Source organism: Pogoniulus pusillus, chromosome 21, assembly GCF_015220805.1.
Source record: "Pogoniulus pusillus isolate bPogPus1 chromosome 21, bPogPus1.pri, whole genome shotgun sequence".
NCBI lineage: Eukaryota > Metazoa > Chordata > Aves > Piciformes > Lybiidae > Pogoniulus > Pogoniulus pusillus.
The window spans coordinates 10,834,906-10,855,462 of NC_087284.1; the positions used below are offsets into that span (position 1 = coordinate 10,834,906).

The following is a 20,557-nucleotide window of genomic DNA, read 5'->3' on the forward strand; positions in this document are numbered from 1 at the left end:
CAGTTCAAGTAAGATAGGCAACTACTGCAGAGACTCCAGTGGAGGGCTACAAAGAAGATGAAGGGACTAGATCACCTCTCTGATGAGGAAGGGCTGAGAGACTTGAGGCTATTTAGCCTGGAGAAGACAGGGGAGATCTTATCAATGCTTATTAGTAGCTAAAGGGCAAGTGTCTAGAGGATGAGGCCAGTCTCTGCTCAGTGGTGCCCAGCCACAACCCAAGGGACAATGGGCACAAACTACAACACAGGAACTTCCACCTGAACGTGAAGAAAAAACATCTTTCCTGTCAGGGTGCCACAGCACTTGGAACAAGTGGCCCAGAGAGGTTGTGGAGTCTCCTTCTCCAGAGAAATTCCAAATCTGCCTGGACATGATCTTCAGCAACCTGCTTCGGGTGAGCCTGCTCTAGCAGAGGGGCTGGACTAGCTGATCTCCAGAGAGGTCCTTTCCAAACCGCAGCGCTTTGTGCTTCTGTGATTTTGAAGGATGGCCTCCTAACCCCCAGAACATACTTACTGCTTTTAAAATAGGCCAGTGCTGTTTGAAGGAGGGAAGGAAGATAAAGTTTACATATTTGTTTTAAATCTGGATGTAGAACTGCATATTTCCTCCCACGCTGCTCTCCTCTCCACTCCGTGGGTAACTCCCTGCAGCTCACCAGCTCCTGCTATCAAGTGCTGCCAATCTCAGCTGTCAGTCCTGTATCTATTAAAATCAGCTGGGAGGAGGTTAAGTGGTGGTGCATCAAATGGGGCTGTTAGAATGCTTGGATGTGGTGACAACGACTCCAAATATAAGCAAAAGAGAATGTTGTTGGGTTGAGTTTTTTTGCTGTTGTGAAGTGTTTCTGTAAATTTAATTCAAAAGTGTAGTTCTTGAAATGCTGTTCCTGAGCCTCTTAGGTGGATATGTCAGATCTACCTGGGTACTCTGAGGCTTGTAAGGAGAACAAAGTAGCCAAAGTTGAGAAAACTGTAAGACAGAGAGAATAAGGGGAGGAAAAAGCCTTATCTCTACTCTCTTGAACTCCTGCACCTTTGGAAGGCAGTGGCAGGAGAACAGATTTAGATTGGATGTTGGGCACAAGTTCTGCACCATGAGGGTGGTGAAACACTGACAAAGATCGCCCAGGGAGGTAGTTGGAGCCTCAGCCCTGGAAATATTCAGGGTGAGGCTCAACAAGGCTCTAAGCAACCTGATCTAGTGTAGCATGTCCCTGCTCATTGCAGGGGAGTTGGACTAGACCAGCTTTGGAGGTCCTTTCCAACCCAACCCATTCTATGACTTTCCTGTCTTGCGGAAGCTGCACTAAGATTTCCAGTGACTGATAATGCAATTTCCTGACAGCAGTACCTGTGGTATTGCTGAGTACTGTCTGCTGTAACAGAAGGACAAAAATGGTTTTGAGAAGCAGTATCCTTGACTTACTTATTTGCTATATATGGTGACATACAATGTGTTTCCCAGCTGTCAGCGAGGAAAAGGTTCAGGTTTTGTTCTCAGATGTGCTAATGACGCTCGCTCTTACAAATGTTTGGCTTCCTAAGTTGCTATAGGTCTTGGAAACACCAAAACCTAACACTTTATTTTAACCAAAACAATGTATGAACCTCAGGCCACTATAAAATGCTCTAGCAGAACTTTTTTTCTGCCAAGACTTGGACTGTTGCAGAGCTTTTCATGAAGGCTCACAAGCTGGAAGAGAGGGGAGGAAGCCTACAGAGCTGCCATGGTGAGCTGGTTGTAGTGCTGGGAGGCCAAGCCCTTCTGCCAGGCAAGAGGAAAGCAGCAGCAGTGACTGCATTTTCTCTCCTGGGCTGAGCAAGCTGCCAGCTCTGCTGTGTGGTTGAATTGTGGTATCAATGCACGTGATGACACTGCTGCTTGTCTCTGGCTGGGTGTTCTCCAGTGGATTTTCTGAGAAGTAAGACTCAAGATGTGTGAAGATAAGGGTATGTGACAAATGCTATCCCAGTGCAGAACTTAGCTGTAGTTCTTGATGTTGTTTCAGCCTTAAAAATAAGCAGGTGTTGATAAGAGATATTACACAAATATCTGAGGGGTGGGTTTCAAGCAGATGAGGCCAATCTCTTTTCGGTGGTCAGCAGCAATAAGCCAAGGAACAATGGCTACAAACTGGAACACAGAAGGTTTCACCTCAACAAGAGGAGAAACTTCTTTACAGAGAGGGTGGTGGAGCAGTGGAACAGGCTGCTCAGGGGGGTTGTGGAATCTCCTTCTCTGGAGACTTTCAAGACCCACCTGGATGCATTTCTGTGCAGACTACCCTAGGGGATCCTGCCTTAGCAGCAAGGTTAGAGTCAATGATCTCTGGAGGTCCCTTCTAACCTCTAAAGTTCTGTGTTTCTGTGATTCCTACACTTTCTGTCCATGCGTTGTCCATGTCCTATGCCTCCAAAGAGTTGTGGTTTTTTTTTTTGGGGGGGGGAGGAGGGTCAGGGGGTGATTTATTTTTTGTCTCTGAGGTTACATAAAGGCCCTAAGCTCCAATGAGCACAAAACAGCAGGGCTGTATGAAGTGTAGGGGAATGGTGCTGACATCCTTCAGCTGTAGCCTTGGATGATGGTGCTGCATTCTTCTTGCTGCTAGTGTTCACGATCACAAACTAAATGCAGATACAAGGCACTGTCTCCCTACAGATCTTACCAAATGAGCTGCACAAGGCACAAAAAAAGCTCAACAGTTTTGTCACTGACAGGGTTTTACTGCCTTTTTTTTCCCTCTGTATTTTAATGTTGGATTCGTGACCTGATCCTGCTCACACTCCCATCATTTCTAGGGCTTTCTGCCAGTTGTGTTATGAGCAATGTTTCTGCTTGCTTCAGTGGAACAGGCTTGGTGCTGGTTGGTCTTGAAGTGCAAGGCTGACTGGGAAAGGGTATTTCCTAGCTTCTGGTGGAGTCATTCTTGCTCAGAAAGTGTGATAAAGAGAATCAAACCAGCACTTCTGAGCATGTTCCCATTTTTTTGAGAGAAAGAGGAGAGATGAGCAAAATACAGTTGTAACTATGGAATTATCAGCAATTTTAAGAGGATACTTTTAAGAGGATATTCTTGGTAAGAGTTTTACCAGTGCCATCCCCATGACAATTACTCATTTTTAGACAGTGACATCACTGTTTCTGCATGTGTTGGCCAACAGGGCTAATGAGCTGATGTGTTACAGTACTGGTGATAGAACAGGCATGCACTCAGAAACAAATGTCTGTGGATGGATCTTACAGAGAAACAAAATCTCCAATTTTTTCTGTGCTAAGTCCTTCCAGTGGAGAGATAATTTATCTGACAAAGCATTCTCTGGAAGCCTCTGATTAAATCTCAGCTGGAAGTGTGTGGTGAAACTCAGTACCTCAACATTTTTGGTGTCTTGCCCACAGCAGACACTCCAAGCAGCATCTTGCTTTGGCCATCCCACACTGTCTCATCTTCCTGCTTTAAAAAAGGTTGTCATGGGAAGAGCTGTTTGGCAAATGTGCACTTGTTTTCTATGCTGGTAATACTCTGAGTGTCTCCTCTGAAAGACACAAGACTACATTCAGAGTGGGTTTAGAGAAGGAGAGGAAGGGAAAGGATGAGCAGACAGGGTGCTGGGACAGGTAGGAAAGCGTGGTCTTACACACAGAATCATACACAGAGTCAACCAGGTTGGGAAAGACCCTCAAGTCTAACCTATTACTCAACATTATCTAACCAACTAAACCACAGCACCAAGTGCCACAGCCAGTTTCTTTTTAAACACTCCCTGGGATGGTGACTGTACCACCTCCCCAGGCAGCCCATTTGCCCAGGCATCACTCTTTCTGTAAAGAACTTCTTCCCAACACCCAGCCTAAACCTTCCCTGGCACAGCTTGGAACTGTGTCACCTCGTTCTGTCACTGGTTGCCAGGCAGAAGAGACCAGGCCCACCTCACTACAACCTCCTTGCAGGTAGTTGTAGAGAGCAATAAGGTTTTCCCTGGACCTCCTCTTCTCCAGGCTGGACACTCCCAGCTCCCTCAGCTGCTCCTCACAGGGCTGTGCTCCAGCCTCCTCCCCAGCCTTAGTGTCCTTCTCTGGACATGTTCACGCACCTCAATATCTTTTTTAAACTAAGGGGCCAAGAACTGGACACAGTACTCAAGATGTGGCCTCACCAGTGCTGAGTACAGGAGCAGAATGACCTCCCTGGTCCTACTGGCCACACTATTCCTGATACAGGCCAGGATGCCATTGGCCTTCTTGTCCCCCTAGGCACACTGCTGGCTCATGTTCAGCTGCTGGCCAGTACCCCCAGTCCCTCTCTGCCTGGCTGCTCTCCAGCCACTTTGTCCCCAGCCTGTAGTGCTGCATGGGGTTGTTGTGGCCAAACTGCAGAACCTGGCACTTGAACTTATTAAATGTCATGGCACTGGACTATGCCCATCTATCCAGCCTGTCCAGGTCCCTCTGCAGAGCCCTTCTACCCTCTAACAGATCGACAGTTACTCCCAACTTGGTGTCCTCTGCACAGTGACTAACGGTGTACTCAATCCCCTTGTCCAGATCATCAATAAAGATATTAAACAGGAGTGGGCCCAACACTGATCCCTGGGGGCCACCAACTGGATGTGGCACTATTCACCATTACTACTGTGAATTACACAAACTCCTAAAGGCTCACAAGCAATAGACCAGTTTGGTTCACTCCACACAACTCCTTTTAATGCTCTTGAGGAGATTCATCTTGTTTCTGTTATTTCTTCCCTCCTATATTGAATTCCTGGATGGAAAGTTGGGGGGTGGGGGGAAGCTTCTTTTGGGAATTGCTGAAGTAGGGTATTTCCATGACTTCTTGTTTCCCTTCAAATACTTTCCTTCTTCCTTCAAGACATTTCTCAGAACAGATCTTTCCCTGTCACCAGTTTCAGTTTTGGTGGACTGGCCTTTCCCAGGGAGCAAAAATAATAGATGAGATGAAACACTGCCAAGGAGTTTGAATTCCACAAGAGTGCTGTTGGAGGTACTCTTGGGCAGAAACAGTGGAAGCACCTCTAAGTCATTCAGGTTGGGAAGCATTTTACTCTGAGAGAAGTAGGCAAAGAAAACTTTCCATTGGGAAGAAGCTTAACTGAAGATGATTTGTAGAGGTTTTCTGGCTCACAAGCTGTAGCCTGGCTCCATTCATAAATGAGTTTCTCAAGGCAGCTGTAGAGATGAGTGCTGCTATGAAATGCTCTTTAGATTAGCACAGCTTGCTCTGGCAAGTCTGTGGAAGGTACAGACACATTTTAAGCAGCTATAAACTCCATCCTAATTTGTCTGCTGCATCCATTTAATCATTACACCAGACCTGAGCCAGGAATCATTGCGCATATGAATTTGTGACGCTGAAGCCCAATGGGGACAGGCAACCAATGACAGGACAAGAGGGCATGGCCTGAAGCTGCTCCAGAGGAGGTTTAGGTTGGATGTTAGGAAGCACTTCGTCACAGAAAGGGTGATTAGGCACTGGAATGGGCTGCCCAGGGAGGTGGTGGAGTCACCATCCCTGGAGGTCTTTAAGAAAAGATTGGATGTGGCAGTTGGTGGCATGGTTTAGCTGATGTCACAATGTTAGACTTGATGATCTCAGAGGTCCTTTCCAGCCTCAGTGATTCTGTGTGATTCTGTGTTCCTGTCCTTGGAGAACTAGGGATGGATTGCCTTATGGAAGGTTTCCACCTCCAAGGAAGTTAACTACATTAATGTCACTTTGATTCTACTCTGGCAATTTGTTCTGGGGGAAAGCTTAATTTAGATGAATTTTCTTTAAAAAAAATGATGGGTGGAGTGGAACTTAATGAATTTCAATGAGGACAAGTGTAGGGTTCTGCACCTATGGGGGAATAAACCCACACAATATTACAGGTTATGGGATATCCTGCTGTACCAGCTCCACAGAGAAGGAATGGGAATCCTGGTGCTTGGGGACATGATTTAGTGTTGACCCTCAAGTGCTGGGTCAAGGGTTGGACTGGATGATCTTTGAGGTCTCTTCCAAGCAGATATATTCTGTGATTCTGTCCAGTTAGGTTTCTAAGCACTGAGAATGGCCAGAAGCTTGTATTTGTATTATTACAATTCATTGTTTAGCTAAGGTTTGCTCCTGCGCTTGTGCAGGCAGGTTTGCGTGCTCTGGGAGCTCTGCTGTTGGCTGAGATCATAGGGCTGGCTTTTCTTCTGATACTAAGGGAAAAAATAAAAAGCACTACTCTGATCTTCAAATAGAACTGATTAAAGAGAGCCCTGAGCTCAGGGAGAAGCAGGGAGTGATGCTGAGCTCATATGTTTGCTCAGCCTAATAAAATGCAGTCATTTGCTTGAAATCCCTCTCTACAAATCACACCAGTGACCAACTAACTGCTTACTCTGACTTGTGGAAGAAGGTTCCTTGTGCTGGTTGGAGGCTAACAGGAGTATTTTAATGAGAGAAATTAGATCATTGGTTGTAAAAAGAAAATAATGAAGTCTCTATCATTCATTGGTTTGCTGAGAGGGATAAAAAGCCAAAATGTCAACAATTCATCCCACTTGGTCTGTGACGCTGGATCTGTCTGCTTCCTCCTCACCCTGCTCTAATATCTCCCCTCTAATCTTGGCTAACAGAAAACAACGTAATCTTTGCTGGTTGGGTTTGTTTGTCTGTCTGGGAAAGTAGAGGAAGAAAGAGAGGGTAGCTTTGAGCCCCTTCTGGGCAGTCTCCTTTGTCCAGGAGGGAGTTTTGATTCCTGAATTATTTCTGATTAGTATATGATTGTAGATGTTTGTAAATCTATTTGTCTATATATGCTTCTACATTTTGCTGTGCTCTAAGTATAGCTTCAGCTTACTTCCAAGCCCTCTGAGCTAGTCTGGTAAACCTCCACAGTGTGTGTTTGTGAAGCTCCTAACCTACCACATTTCTTCACTCAGTGGTTTTGGTAGCTTAGCTGCGCAGGCTTTTTCTCAGACAAGTGACTTTTCTCCTGTTAATGTCACATGGAAAGCTACAAGGGAAACTCCTCTGTCTTAAGACAATGCTGTGTGCTGCTTTTACCAGCGAGTTTGTACTTCATGTCAGAGGACTTCATCTTGTAGAGCAGCCTTTATGAAACTGAGCACTCTTCCTGCTGCAGGCAGCAGATTTGGTGTGTGTTCAGCACTTCTAAGACGGAAGCAGGACTTTGTCAGGAAGGATACGAATCCCCAAAGTAGAATTTGTAATGTGAAAGCAGAAGAGAATCCATAGAAACATAGAAGTGTAGAATCACAGAAGCATAGCATCATAGAATGGTTTGGGTTGGAAGGGACCTGCAGTGAGCAAGGATACTCTCTTCATTGGATCAGGCTGCCCAGAGCCTTATCAAGCCTGACCTTAAGTATCACAAGGGGGACTCAACTACATCCCTGACCCACCTGTCTCAGTGTTCCACTGCCCCCACAGTAAAGACCTTGTTCCTAATGTCCAACATGAATCTACTCTAATCTAAAACCATCATCCCCTGTCCTATCACTGCAGGCCTTTGTCCCTCTCCAGCCTCCTTGTAGGCCCCCTTTAGGTACTGCAAGGCCACTATTAGGTCTCCCCAGAGCCTCCCCCTCTCCAGGCTGAACAACCCCAGCTCCCTCAGCCTGTCCTTGTAGGAGAGGTGTTCCAGCCCTCTGATCATTTTCATGGCCCTCCTCTGGACCCACTCCATCAGGTCTATGTCCTTATGTTGAGGGTGCCACGATGCTTGTGCTGAGGGACTATAAAATGACTGGGCTATTGAAGTAACAACTGCATCACAGGAAGCTGTGTTACTTCAGACTTGAAGGTAAACAGCAATGTTATTCTATCCTGGAATGTAAATACATCTTGCCAACAAGCTACAAAATGCTAGTTATGTTCTTTCTGGATGACGATATATGTGCCACAGCTCTTGACTGTGCTTAATATATGTGGGGTTTGTTTCATAATGTGCAAACGGGCAAGAAAAAGTAATAACATAGAGGCAGGCTTATTACTGGAGCAAACATTCCATGCAGCTGTTTGTTTCCTCCCAGTTAAGACAGTCCTTGTTTAATTGGGAGGAAAAACATCGTAACGTGGCTGACTGGCTCCTGCTGCTGAAGTCTGTGCCAGAACCCTCAGGGTGGTGTCTTTGCTTTCTCATGGACTCAACCAATGTGACTCTAACATAAATAAAGACCAGGGAATAAGGTCTGTTCCCAGGTTTTTACCCAAATCTCCTGCTGAAGGAAGGCAGCAAGCTCTTGAAATAAGGTGGAGACTGCAGGATGGCGAGGTGTGAAACCCTTGATCTGTCAAGGACATGTTTATACTTGGAAATAAGCCAGGGAATTTTCGTTTGAATATGAGTTCCTTCCCTCTTCTGCTTTATCCACTTCTAAAAGGTGGATAAATCTGAGTGTTTCCTGAGCTGCAAAGATCTAGTTCAAACAGAGCAACAAACAAAAAAAGCTGATGCATTCCAAGTTGGCATTAATCTCTCTTTGCCCGAGTTAGCCTGTGCTTTGTGAGAGCTGTAGTGCAGGGCTGGTAACCCCTGTGGTGCAGCCTCCTCCCTGCTTAACAGCTGTGGTGCATCAGCCCTGTACTGTTCTGATTTCCCCTCCTCACAAGTTCTCCTGAAAGCAACTGAGGCTTGCAGAAAGCTTTCAGCATTTGTCAGAACTGTTTTCCACAAGAAAATGTTTCCCTTACTGTTTTTTGGGGGGGAGGGGGAAATTAATCTATAATTCTGTGAGATGAAGAGCAGAGTGGAACCAGCTCCTAAGGGATCTGTGCAAGAATGTAGGCCCTGGATCTCTAAACACAACTTTATTGAGGAGCTTCAGAAAGAGACAAGATGCAACAGGCCAGTGCAGGTATCAAGGGCATGTGTGTGGGTGCATAATGGTCTGCACCCATTTTCAGGCTGGCAGAGACAGCACAAGAGACCATTTATGGCACAGAATCAAGCTGGAGGTCTGTAGCCAGTGGTGTTCCCTGGGGATCAGTACTGAGACTAGTTGGGCTCCCCAGTTCAGAAGAGACAGGGACCTGCTGGATAGAGTCCAGCAGAGAGCCACAAGTTTGAATGGGGGACTTGAGCATCTCCCCTGTGAAGAGAGACTGAGAGCCCTGGGGCTGTTTAGTCTGGAGAAGAGAAGATTCAGAGGAGATCTGATCAGTCTATACATATCTGAGGTGTGGGTGTCAAGTGGATGAGGACAATCTCTTTTTAGTAGTAAGCAGCAATAAAACAAGAAGCAATAGGTACAAACTGGAACATAGAAGGTTTCACTTCAGCATGAAGAGAAACTTCTTTACAGTGAGGGTGACAGAGCACTGGAACAGGCTGCTCAGAGAGGTTGTGGAGTCTCCTTCTCTGGGGACTTTTAACACCCACCTGGATGCATTCCTGTGTGAACTACCCTAGGGAATCCTGCTTTGCCAGGGAGGTTGGACTGGATGATCACTGGAGGTCACTTCCAACCTCTAAAGTTTTCTGATTCTGTGATTTAGCAGAAACATTGGACCAGAAAAAAAAACAGAAACACTAAACCAGAAAAAAAATGTTTAAATTATGGTGGTGACTTTTTTTTAACTTGCAGCTCTCACATGATGAAGCTCATGTGTGAAACTAATGATTAATCACAGATGCAAAAGACTCTGCTTTGACAGCACCTTTCCCAAAGGATGTTCTCAAAGCAGAATGAGCTCCCTCATAATTACCCTGCATATTTTGCAGATGAGATTGCTGAAGTGCAAAAACACCACTCAAGGCTACACAGTCTTGCCTGTGGCAAGGATAAAACCCAGGTTTCCTGAGTGTCAGATTTTGTTTGAAGGTTCCTTCTCTTGGCTGCTTGCAGCAAAAGTGTGAGCTTGGAGGCAGATCACAAAAACCAGGAATTTTAAAGTACAGCTTTTGTATCTTTATGCTCCTCAGCCACTCATAGCACTTAAGGGTGTAGCTGTTTTGTGACTAATCTTGCAGCATAGCTATAAAAACTTGGGGCTAACCAAGGCTAATTTTAAACCACCTCTCATTCTCTCTGTCATTTGTAGGGTGAGTTTTAGAAGGTGGTATTTTTATTTGATAGAAGGAGCTGATACAGCTCTCTTGTCAACAACTGACTTGGCCAGAATCATCCCATAATTATAATTACCTGCCTCAGGACTCCTTTTTTTACTTGCTTCACCTTTCTGGTACAGGAGATGCAGTTACCTCAGCTCATGCCTGCTGTTGATTTACTGTTGCTTGAGGCTAGACAATTCCTGCCTGACAGCAGCTCCTAAGCTGTGCCTGTTAAACTTGTCTGGCAGCCAAACCACACATTTGCACAAAGAAAAGAGCAAAATGTGTGCAGAAATGGATAGGAGAGAAACTGCTGCTGCTCCTGCTTCCAGTGGTTTCTCATGGATACAGAATTCTCTAGCTACTGCCATGGGAGGGGAGAAGGTTTGCGTACGAAACGACCTCATAGCACCACCCTCCCGCGTCTTTAAAGCTGCCAAAACGCACGGCTTGCAAAGCAGCTGCCTCTGCTGACGGCAGGGAGCAGAGAGTGGCTCACTTGAGCCAGCAGGGCAGGTGTCACAACTCTGAGAAAAGAGCTTCATCACTTGGAGAGCCAAAGCAAAGATTCCCCACAGCAAACCTTCAAGGATTTCCACATTTCCTTAATACTGACTGCTTTTACAGATCCCCAGAGGGTTTGGAGGAGGACAGGCTGACAAAGGAAACAAATGCTAAAGTTCTTCCCCTTTATTAAGCTTTTCTTTCACCAAGGCATTAGTAGTCAGTTGAAACTCTAACAGCAAAAAGCCGTTTTGCCAAGTTAGGAGGATAAAGAATGAAACAGTTCTACCCCAGACTCTTCCCTTGCTTAATAACCCTCCAGTTCTCTCCTCTCTACCATGGTTTCAACCCCAGTGAGTTCTCTTTACTGTGGAACTGATCAATTCCAAGTGGCTGCCTCTGATCAAAGCAGGACACTGCTGCAAGGTTTGCTACCTGGCAAGTCTGCCACTAGCACACAGTGAAAGTGGAGCGTTCTTAGGATACAGAAATTTAAACCCAGGCTTAATATGGTGAAAGGAGATTGTAGCCTCTTCTCCCAGGCACCCACTGACAGAGTAAGAGGACACAGTCTCAGGCTGTGTCAGGGCAGGTTTAGGCTGGATGTTAGGATGAAGTTCTTCATGGCAAGAGTGATTGGCATTGGAATGGGCTGCCTGAGGAGCTGGTGGAGTCACCATCCCTGGAGGTGTTTAAGAGGAGGCTGGATGAGGCACTTATAGCTATGGTTTAGTTAATTAGAAGGGTTAGGTGATAGGTTGGACTCGATGATCTTTTCCAACCTCATCAATTCTGTAACTCTCTGTCTGTGATCCTGTCCTAAGAAGAACTGGCTAGTTCTGAGCCGGTTAGTGACTTTACTGAGGGTAAAATGCTTTATAAATGAGTGTGTTTGCAACATCCTGCAGTTGGTAGCAAGGTCAATTGGTTGTGTGCAGCACAGCTGATCTCTCATAGGTTGAAAGGAATTAACTAAATCAGTCAAATGAATGGCCTTCATTTTCTCAAGAAGGTGACTTGGATTCAGAAAAATGCACATTCAAACTTGCTGAGAAACTTCTAGGCTGAAACTTGGAGAAAACAGCTACTTTAGTGATTTTTACATCTCAATAAGAAGTTTGGCCTTAAGCAGATCAGGGCCTAAAACTGAAGTACACAGCACGTGTTCCAAGCTAGAATATCTTGGGCTTCCCAACAGACCTGAGTGCAGCTCTACAGTAGTGTATTTCTTGTGGCCCAAGCCAGCAGGCTGAGGCATCCCTGCACAGTGCTGGAGCAGGCTGCCTAGAGAGGTTGTGAGAATCTCCTCTGCAGAGATTTCAACCCCATCTGGACACTGCAATTCTGGGCAACCTGCTCTGGAGAACCCTACATTAGCAGGGGGGTTGGACTAGATGATCCCCAGAGGTCTCTCCCCCCATCATTCTGTGATTCCATGAGTAATAAACATTAAAGTTTTCATCTTCTAGTGAATGGATCACTCATAAAAAGAGAGGAATGGGAGATGCTCGTCACCCACGTGTTCCCTGGAAGAGGGAAAAGTAGATCAAGAGCTTTAGCAGGGAGAGGTTAGACTAGATGATGTCCAGAGGTCCCCTCCAGCTGCCATCGTGCTGTGATTCTGTGACACGCACTAAAATGTGATCTGTTCTGTGTTGTCCCATCAATAGGCTATCTGCCAGGTGTTGTTCACCAACCACCTTGGATTGTATCTAAATGCTGCTGTGGATAGGGAGACTGTGCTGCCAGTGAAAAAAACATTTCACTGTATCTAATCTGTAGGGAAAGGAGAAAAGGAGAGAAAAGATGTGAGATTTCTCAAGAGAACCCACGTAATTGCTCCAACAAAGTTCCTATCTCTTTGCAAGTGCAGGTGTCTCATTTTTATCTTCCTGCACATCCTACTAAGCATAATTGTGGAAAAGCTGAGCCAACCATTCTCTTAGTAACTTGACTTGGAATGATTTCACAGACCTTTTTTTTTTTCTTGCTCAGAAGGAAAAAAAATCAATGTCTTCTCATAAAGGAAAATTAAATTAGAACAAGGAAATATAAATCTTAGAGGATGCCTGATATGAAAAAGGCTTAGATGGGAGTGAGGTGGGGGAATAACCTGAAGCAGACTGTCTTGCCCATGTAAATTAGGAGATGGAAATTTAAACCAGCCAGGAACTTCCTGACAAAGACATCATCTGCTCACAACTTGGATACAAATACTGTGCTTCAAGCTCTAAAGGTAAGAGAGGTGCTAATAGCTGTTGAACTGGAATGGAGGGAGTGTAGGAGCTTCCTTTTTCACTGGGCAATAAAGGGTCTGGAAGACCAGGAGAATCTCCTTTCTCCCTGAGGTGTCTTCCTTTAACCCTTTCCAACTACCAAGGCACTGTGCACCACCAGGTACCAGACACTGTGTGCCAGCAGCGTACCCAGCAGGTACCCTGGGAATGTAAAATGAGGGAGTGCCGGGAGATGGGGAGAGCCTGAGAAGGTACAACAGGAGTAAGTTGGGATCCACAGTGCATCTCCCTGGAGCCTTAGGAGCTCTTGGCTGCTGCAGTCATGGCTGCATCATGGAGCTGTTGCAGATCCCAATTTCAATCAAGAAAATTAGCTGTAGATAAACATCAAGTGCATCCTTATAAACTTTAGGTTCTGTATTAAAACATCCCTCATTATCATCATCCTCACTCTTCCAAGTATGGCCCTTGTCTCATCAATCATTGCTTCCTCTTTGTAGTTTAGGCCCGTTGGGACTCTTCCAGGAAGGCAGTACATCATTTTTAATTAAACAAAAAATTACTTGGGCAGATGATGTAATTGCTCATTAATTTGTGTGAGAGTTAATGTCGTGGCAGGGGCTCTCTTTTGAGCATATAATGCAAGAGCCTGCAGGCCAGATGTGCTTCAGCCTCCCTGGGGAGCCAGGGAGGATACAAGATCACAAATTCCCCCCTCACCTTCAGCAGCCGCAGTAGCACAGCTCCAAAACCCTCTGCTAGGTATCTCAGCTGTGGATTAAGGAAGCTGTTAAGAACTGAGCCTTTCTCTTTCTCCCACAGCAGTAAAATTACTGATATATCTATATAGAATCATAGAATCAGCCAGGTTGGAAGACACTTCCAAGCTCATCCAGTCCAACCAATCACCCAGCCCTGTCCAATCAACTAGACCATGGCACTAAGTGCCTCATCCATTTTTTCTCTTGAACACCTCCAGGGATGTTCTTCAACACCTCCAGGAAGTTCTCTGTGAAAACTTCCTCCTATCCAGCCTATACCTCCCCTGGCACAGCTTGACACTGTGTCCCCTTGCTCTGTCACTGGTTGCCTGGGAGAAGAGACTGACCCCCACCTGACTACAACCTCCTTTCAGGTAGTTGTAGACAGCATTGAGGTCACCCCTGAGCCTCCTCTTCTCCAGGCTAAACAACCCCAGCTCCCTCAGCCCCTCCTCACAGGGCTGTGCTCCAGGCCTCTCACCAGCTTTGTCATCCTTCTGTGGACATGGTCCAGTACCTCCACATCTCTCTTGAACTGAGGGGCCCAGAACTGGACACAGTACTCAGATGTGGCCTGACCAGTGCTGAGTACCAGGGAAGAATAACCTCCCTTGTCCTGCTGTTCCTGATACAGGCCAGGATGCCACTGGCCCTCCTGGTCACCTGGGCACACTGCTGCGTATCTTTGTATCTATCTATCTATCTATCTATCTATCTATCTATCTATCTATCTATCTATCTCTACATCTATATCTCTATATCTCTATATTTGTATGTATACATATAGGTAGATAGATTTATCCTTCCTCTATCTAAGGCCCACAGGCTATGACTAGAGATTAATCACTTTGCTGGTGGTCAGTGTAAGTGACCTGCTTTGTAGCTATGAGACAGAACCAAAGGCACGCACCTTGTTGGTCAGACCTGGGCCGTCAGCAGGTCGCTGCATGGAGGGTGGCACCTGGTAGACATCTTGTCCCACCAGACCCTGACCAGTGGGTATTTGGTAAATTCCCTGATTGGCATGGGAAGGTGGCACTTGGTAGACAGGGTCCCGTGCTGAGGCATGTGAGCTTGGCACTTGGTAGATCTTTTGCTGGCTGAAGGACTGAGGCATGAGTGCTGAATTGGATATATCCTGGCCAGGAGGGCTGTCCTGCACCACGGGACCAATGAGGAGCTTGACGCGGTTGCCCGGCACGATGCCTTGCCGGCCGTGCAAGGAGCAGAGCCACCACCCTTCCAGACCTTCCGTGTTCTGCTCTATCACTGTCAGGATGTCTCCTTTGCGGAAGGCCAGCTCTTCCGCGCACTCGGGGACGTTGTCGTACAGGGCTCTTGCCATCAGATTCTGTGGGGAAAGGACAAGGAGAACAGGTAAACACGGCTGCAGCACTTCGAGCTCTCTGAGTGCTTCCTGTGCGGAGAGAATCATAGAATGGTCTGCGTTGAAAGTGGCCTCCAAAGGTGATCCACCTTGACAGTCAGCAGGGACATCCTCAACTAGATCAGGCTGCCCTGAGCCCTGCTGAGCCTCACCTTGAATATCTTCAGGGGTGGGTCCTCAACCACCAACCTGGGCAGCCTGTTCCAGTGTTCCACTACCCTCATTGTAAAGAACTTGTTCCTAACATCCAAACTAAATCTGCTCTTCTGTAGTTTGAAGCCATTGCCCCTTGTCCTGTTACTGCAGGCCTTTGTAAACAGTCTCTTCCCAGCCTTTCAGGCTGCTACTAGGTCTCCCCAGAGCCTTCTCTTCTCAAGGCTGAACAACGCCAGCTCCCTCAGCCTGTCCTTGTAGCAGAGGTGCTCCAACCCCCTGATCACTTTCATAGCCCTCCTCTGGACTCGCTCCATCAGGCCCATGTCCTTCTTATATTAAGGGCTCCAGATCTGGATGCAGTACTCCAGATGAGGTCTCACCGGAGCAAAGTAACAGATTCACCTTTCTGGATCTGCTGGCAACACATCTTTTGATACAGCCCAAGATATGATTTGCCTTCAGTAAGAACTGAATTTGAAAAAGCAGCACAGATGGAAAACAACACAGCATAAGATTCCTCTGTCTCAAGCTGGAGCAAGGAGAGACTTGTGCATGAGCAACACTGCTAGTGAGAACTTTTCCAGTAATAACAGGTTAGATAGAAGCTCTTTATAAGGTCTATCCACCTGAGCAGTTGGGAAGATTCTGCTCTTGGCATTGAGATTTGAGATCTTCCTGTGAATGGGGACTTGTACCTTCATCTCTTGACGTCAGTTTCCCTATAAACACACTCTGTGTACTGCTACAGCTAGCTGATATTCAAAAGAGAACTCGATCAAGACTCTCAGGGACATAACCCTGAGCAGTTGTTTCCAAACATGTTTATATTTGCAAGGTCCCAGAAAACTTTCCACTGGAGGTGCAGAGCCCATTAGTGCAAAGGCAGTGTGCTGGCTTTTCTTAGCTCCTCTTTCAAGTCAGGGATCTGTAGACCACCTGGTGAGAAAAACACTCCTAAAACACAAACTGAGTGAATGTCAGATGTTGTAAACTTCAGTGCTCATGTTGGTGTGTAGCTCTGTGCCTTCTCATGCTCCCTGTAAACGTCCTTGGTGGCACAGCGCAGTGTAGCACAGGCTTAATTGGCAAAAAGCTTCCTCCCCCTGGTGCCTCAATACCACTGTCACCAAAAATAAACCAACCTAAAAGGACAAGGTCCCTCTGAGTCCCACTCTCTGCAGAAAGATCAAGGGAGCGTTAGGTAAGAAGTAATGTGCCCAGTGACCCCAGCTGGTGTCATACCATTGCCATGGGATGATTCTCCCCCTCTACTCTACTGCTCTTGTAAGACCCCACCTGGAGTACCACGTCCAGTTCTGGAGCTCCTGTTACAAGAAAGATCTAGACATGCTGGAACATGTCCAGAGAAGGGCCACAAGGATAATCAGAGGCCTGGAGCACCTCCTCTATGGAGACAGGCTGAGAGAGTTGGGGCTGTTCAGTGTGGAGAGAAGAAGGCTCCAAGGAGACCTTCGTGTGGCCTTCAAGTATCTGAAGGGGGGCTACAAGAAAGCTAGTGAGGGACTTTTCAGGGGGAATGGAGCAAAACTAGAAGTGGGTAGATTCAGATTGGATGTTAAGAAGAAGTTCTTCAGTATGAGGATGGTGAGACACTGGAGCAGGTTGCCCAGGGACGTGGTGGAAGCCTCATGCCTGGAGGTCTTTAAAGCCAGGCTGGATGTGGCTCTGAGCAACCTGATCTAGTGTGAGGTGTCCTTGCCCATGGCAGGGGGGTTGGAACTGGATGATCCTTGAGGTCCCTTCCAGCCCTGACAATTCTGATTCTATGAAAGCTGTACCAACCTGTGGGGCTGTACTTTTGTTAAAGAACACCAAGGGTTAGGTGCTAAATATTACCCCAGGGTGCATCTATATGTAGCTTGAGAGGAGTCTAAGTGTAGGCAAGGAGTGGTTTTGACCTTTGTCAGCATAATTGAAGCCTTCTTATATACTTTTTTCCTGATTGAGAGAATTTGTTCAGCCTAAAGAAAAGAGGGCTCCAGGGAGAGCTTATTGTGAGTTTTCAATACTTAAAGGAGACTTATGAGAGAGATGGAGAGAGAGTTTTTTCAAAAGGCCTGTTGTGACAGGGCAAGAGGTGATGGTTTTAAACTTAAAAAAAGGTAGATTCAGATAGATCTAAGGAAGACTTTTTTATACTGAGGGTGGTGAAACACTGCCAACAGGTTACCCAGTGAGGTGGTAGATGTTCCATCCCTGGAAACATTCCTGGTCAGGTTGGACAGGGCTCTGAACAATCTGATCCAGTTGAAGATGTTCCTGCTTACGCAGGGGAGTTGGACTAGATGATATTTAAAGGTCCTTTCCAAACCAAACCACTCTTATGATTGTGCCAAGTGGAACAGCAGCATTAATACAGGCAGCTTCACACAGGTCTGCTCCCAAGCATTTGCTTGTTGCTTCAGGCAGGCTTTGCTGCATGCCCTGACCTCCACTTTGTTGTGGCTGTGCTACCCAGCAATACCTCTGCTAAGAAGTTGTAAACCAACTTCGAGTTGATGTAAGATTGTGGTCTGAGAGCTATAGAAGAGTTAGTAACAAGTGGCATTTCCTCTGATGAGCTGAATCAGCTCCCTTCCTACTTTCTTTGCTGGCCTGTATGGCACATAGAGTTTCAAATAATCAGCCAAGCTTAGGTACTCAATGGAAAAGTAGTCAGGCTGCCTGTATTGACATCCTTGGACCCCTTATGAAAGCTATGGCTCTGTTGGTATTTCCAAATGGTTGGCAACACATGCTGGTGTTCTCCCATCACCTCTGTGCTTCACCAAAGCAGCAGACCTCTACCTGACCTTGCTCAGTTCAACTTTTCCTCAGTGTAGCATACAGCCAGGAGGTTATGTGTAGGGCTTACTGGTGGATGTGTAAGGGGCAAGCTCAGATGTCATGCAAAAGGTCGACAAAGATGCTTTTCCCAAGACATCCACTGTTGAAATGGGGGCATGAGATCAGTTTTCTCTCTCCTGAATGGGGGGATCAGCTTTCAAACGCATGAGAAGCACTAGCTTTGCCTTTCATCAGCATCATTAGTGAGGTCAGTATAAATTAAGCTTTGGCTTGGGAGAGCAGGACTGCCATTTTAAACTCCCATGTAAACAGCAGTGCTGGGGGCCACCATTCCCTCTGATGTCCGTCTACTCAGCTCATCAGTCAACAACACTAAGAAATGTGAACAGAGATAAAGCAGGGAGCAAGTGATAAAGCAGGGAGCAGTGACAAAGCAGAGAGCACTTCTGTCTATGCCTTGGCAGGGCTGTAAAGCTGTTCTCTAGCACAGCCAAAACCATAGGCCTCTTCTTGAAGGCTACATCCGTGCTCTTGCCATGCAGACCCGGCTGCTCAGCAGAGGCCAGTAAGCTCACGAAAGAAAAGCTCCTGCCGAGGCTGAATATTCAAGCTAGTCTCATGTCTTTCTACATTTCTTTCTAGTGTGTCTTTCACAAGAGAAAACTACTGGCATGACAAGCTCAGCCTGTGCAACTATTTAAAGCAGGCTTTTGCAGAGAATGCTGTTTAAAGAAGGAGGAAGATTACAGAGGGGCACAAAAAAACCAGGCTAAATCAATGATAAATGCTTATTCTCCTATACTTTGGTGATTAAAGGTGTTTGAAAAGCCTGATTAGCTTTTGCAGCAAAGCAATTCTCAGAACAAAGCTGGAATGGTGGTAGAATTAAAGCAGATAAAAATTCCCATGTGAAATTTTTTTCCCAGCTGCTCATTATCTCTGTCCCAGTGACCTTCTCACCACCTGGCATGCAGCATGTTAATACTTTCTGGATGTGCTTCAAGAACTTCTTTGCTGCAAACGCAGCTTCAGATTCTCGTTGTCAGTGTTAACTCAGGCACCAGTATGGGAATTACACTAATTGGTTGCCACTTGCTTCACAGCAATTTCCCCAAGGCCTTTTAAATAGCCCAGAGCCATGCCACCAGCATCAGTCACTGATGGAGCAGTGAAGCAGGCGAAGTACTTCTCCAAATAAGCACTGGGACCAGAAACATTAAGCCTGTTGTTTATGACCAGCAACATTAGGCACTGTGCCTGCTAAGGAAAGCCTCTGGGGTTTGAGCATTTCCCTGACTTCATTCTTCCTTCACAGGATTTCTCTATCTGAGCTTCAAGAACACTGTCAAAGTTTTTTTTCTTAGCCAGCAGAGTCACTCCTGACAAAAACTGACGTTTTCACCACAGAAGGTAATCAGGAAAGCCTTTGAAAACCACAGAGCTGCTTTAACCTGCTGTGGTGACCAAGGCGGTGGACTCTGGTTTTTCACACACAGAGAAGTCTTGATCAGTGACACCTCTCAACACTTGTGGGTTTGACCTGCATGGGTTTTTGGAAGCTGTGGGCATCATAATCCACATCTCACAACACTCCACCTTCAGGCCTTGGAATGCGCTGCCCAGGGAGGTGGTTGAGTCACCAACCCTGGATGTGTTTGAAGGTCATTTGAATGTGGTGCTTGGGGATATATGATTTAGGGTGAACCTTGCAGAGTAAGGATATCGGTTGGACTTGGTGACCCTGAGGGGCTATTCCAACCTGAATGTTTCTGTGATTCCCTGATTCCTTCTCACTGGTCTCATCAGCTTACACATAGGAGGGTTATCGTGAATTAATGTGACTTGCTCTCAGAGGCAAGGATCTGTCACTCATCTGTCTGTGAAAGAGACACCAAGTAAGCACTAACATCTGACATGAAAGGCAAAGGGACAGCAGTGACCTTTTTGTATGACAATGTGATAAATAAAAATCCCAACACCTTGGCTGTTTCCTAATAAAAATGGCAGCAGAGAAAGGGCTGGTTTGAAGCTGTGTTTCACAATTGGCAAGTTGCACAGAAGTGCTTTTATATTTCTAATACAAAGAGGAAAAGAAAAAGGAGGGCAACAGATTGGAGCAGATCCAGGGGAGGCCACCAAAATGATCAGAGGGATGGAATACCTCTGCTGTGGCAAAAGACTGGGGTTCTTCAGCCTGGAGAAGAGAAGGCTCCAGGGAGACCTCATTGTGGTCTTCCAGTAATTGAAGTGGCCTATAACAATGATAGGGTGATGGTTTTAAACTAAAAGAGAGGGGACTTAGACTTTTTTCACACTGAGGGTGCTGAAACACTGACATGGGTGGCCAAGAGAGGTAGCAGATGTCTCATCCCTGGACATATTCAAGATTTGGATCTACAAAGCACTGTGATTCTGTAAAGGCAGGGGAGAAATCTGATACTGGTAGGAGAAAAATTGATTTACCATAGACATCAGTTTCCAGAATCAAAGAATCACAGAATATCAGAGGTTGGAAGAGACCTCCAGAGATTGAGTTCAACCTTCCTGCCAAAGCAGGATCCCCTAGGGTAGTCCTCACAGGAATGCATCCAGGTGGTTTTGAAAGTCTCCAGAGAAGGAGACTTCACAACCTCT

At 46.2% G+C, this 20,557-nt stretch overlaps 1 protein-coding gene across 2 annotated transcripts in view; it reads right to left on the minus strand.

Moving 5' to 3' along the window:
- NEDD9 (neural precursor cell expressed, developmentally down-regulated 9) overlaps positions 1-20,557 on the minus strand; it is a 49,027-nt gene that overhangs the window by 12,845 nt on the left and 15,625 nt on the right. The window contains exon 2 of one of the 2 annotated variants that reach the window (XM_064160920.1): positions 14,483-14,923. The exons of the other annotated variant lie outside the window; for it this stretch is intronic. Within the exon in view, the coding sequence (XP_064016990.1) occupies positions 14,483-14,923 (441 nt within the window). The remainder of the gene's footprint in view (positions 1-14,482; positions 14,924-20,557) is intronic. 2 annotated transcript variants of the gene reach the window in all.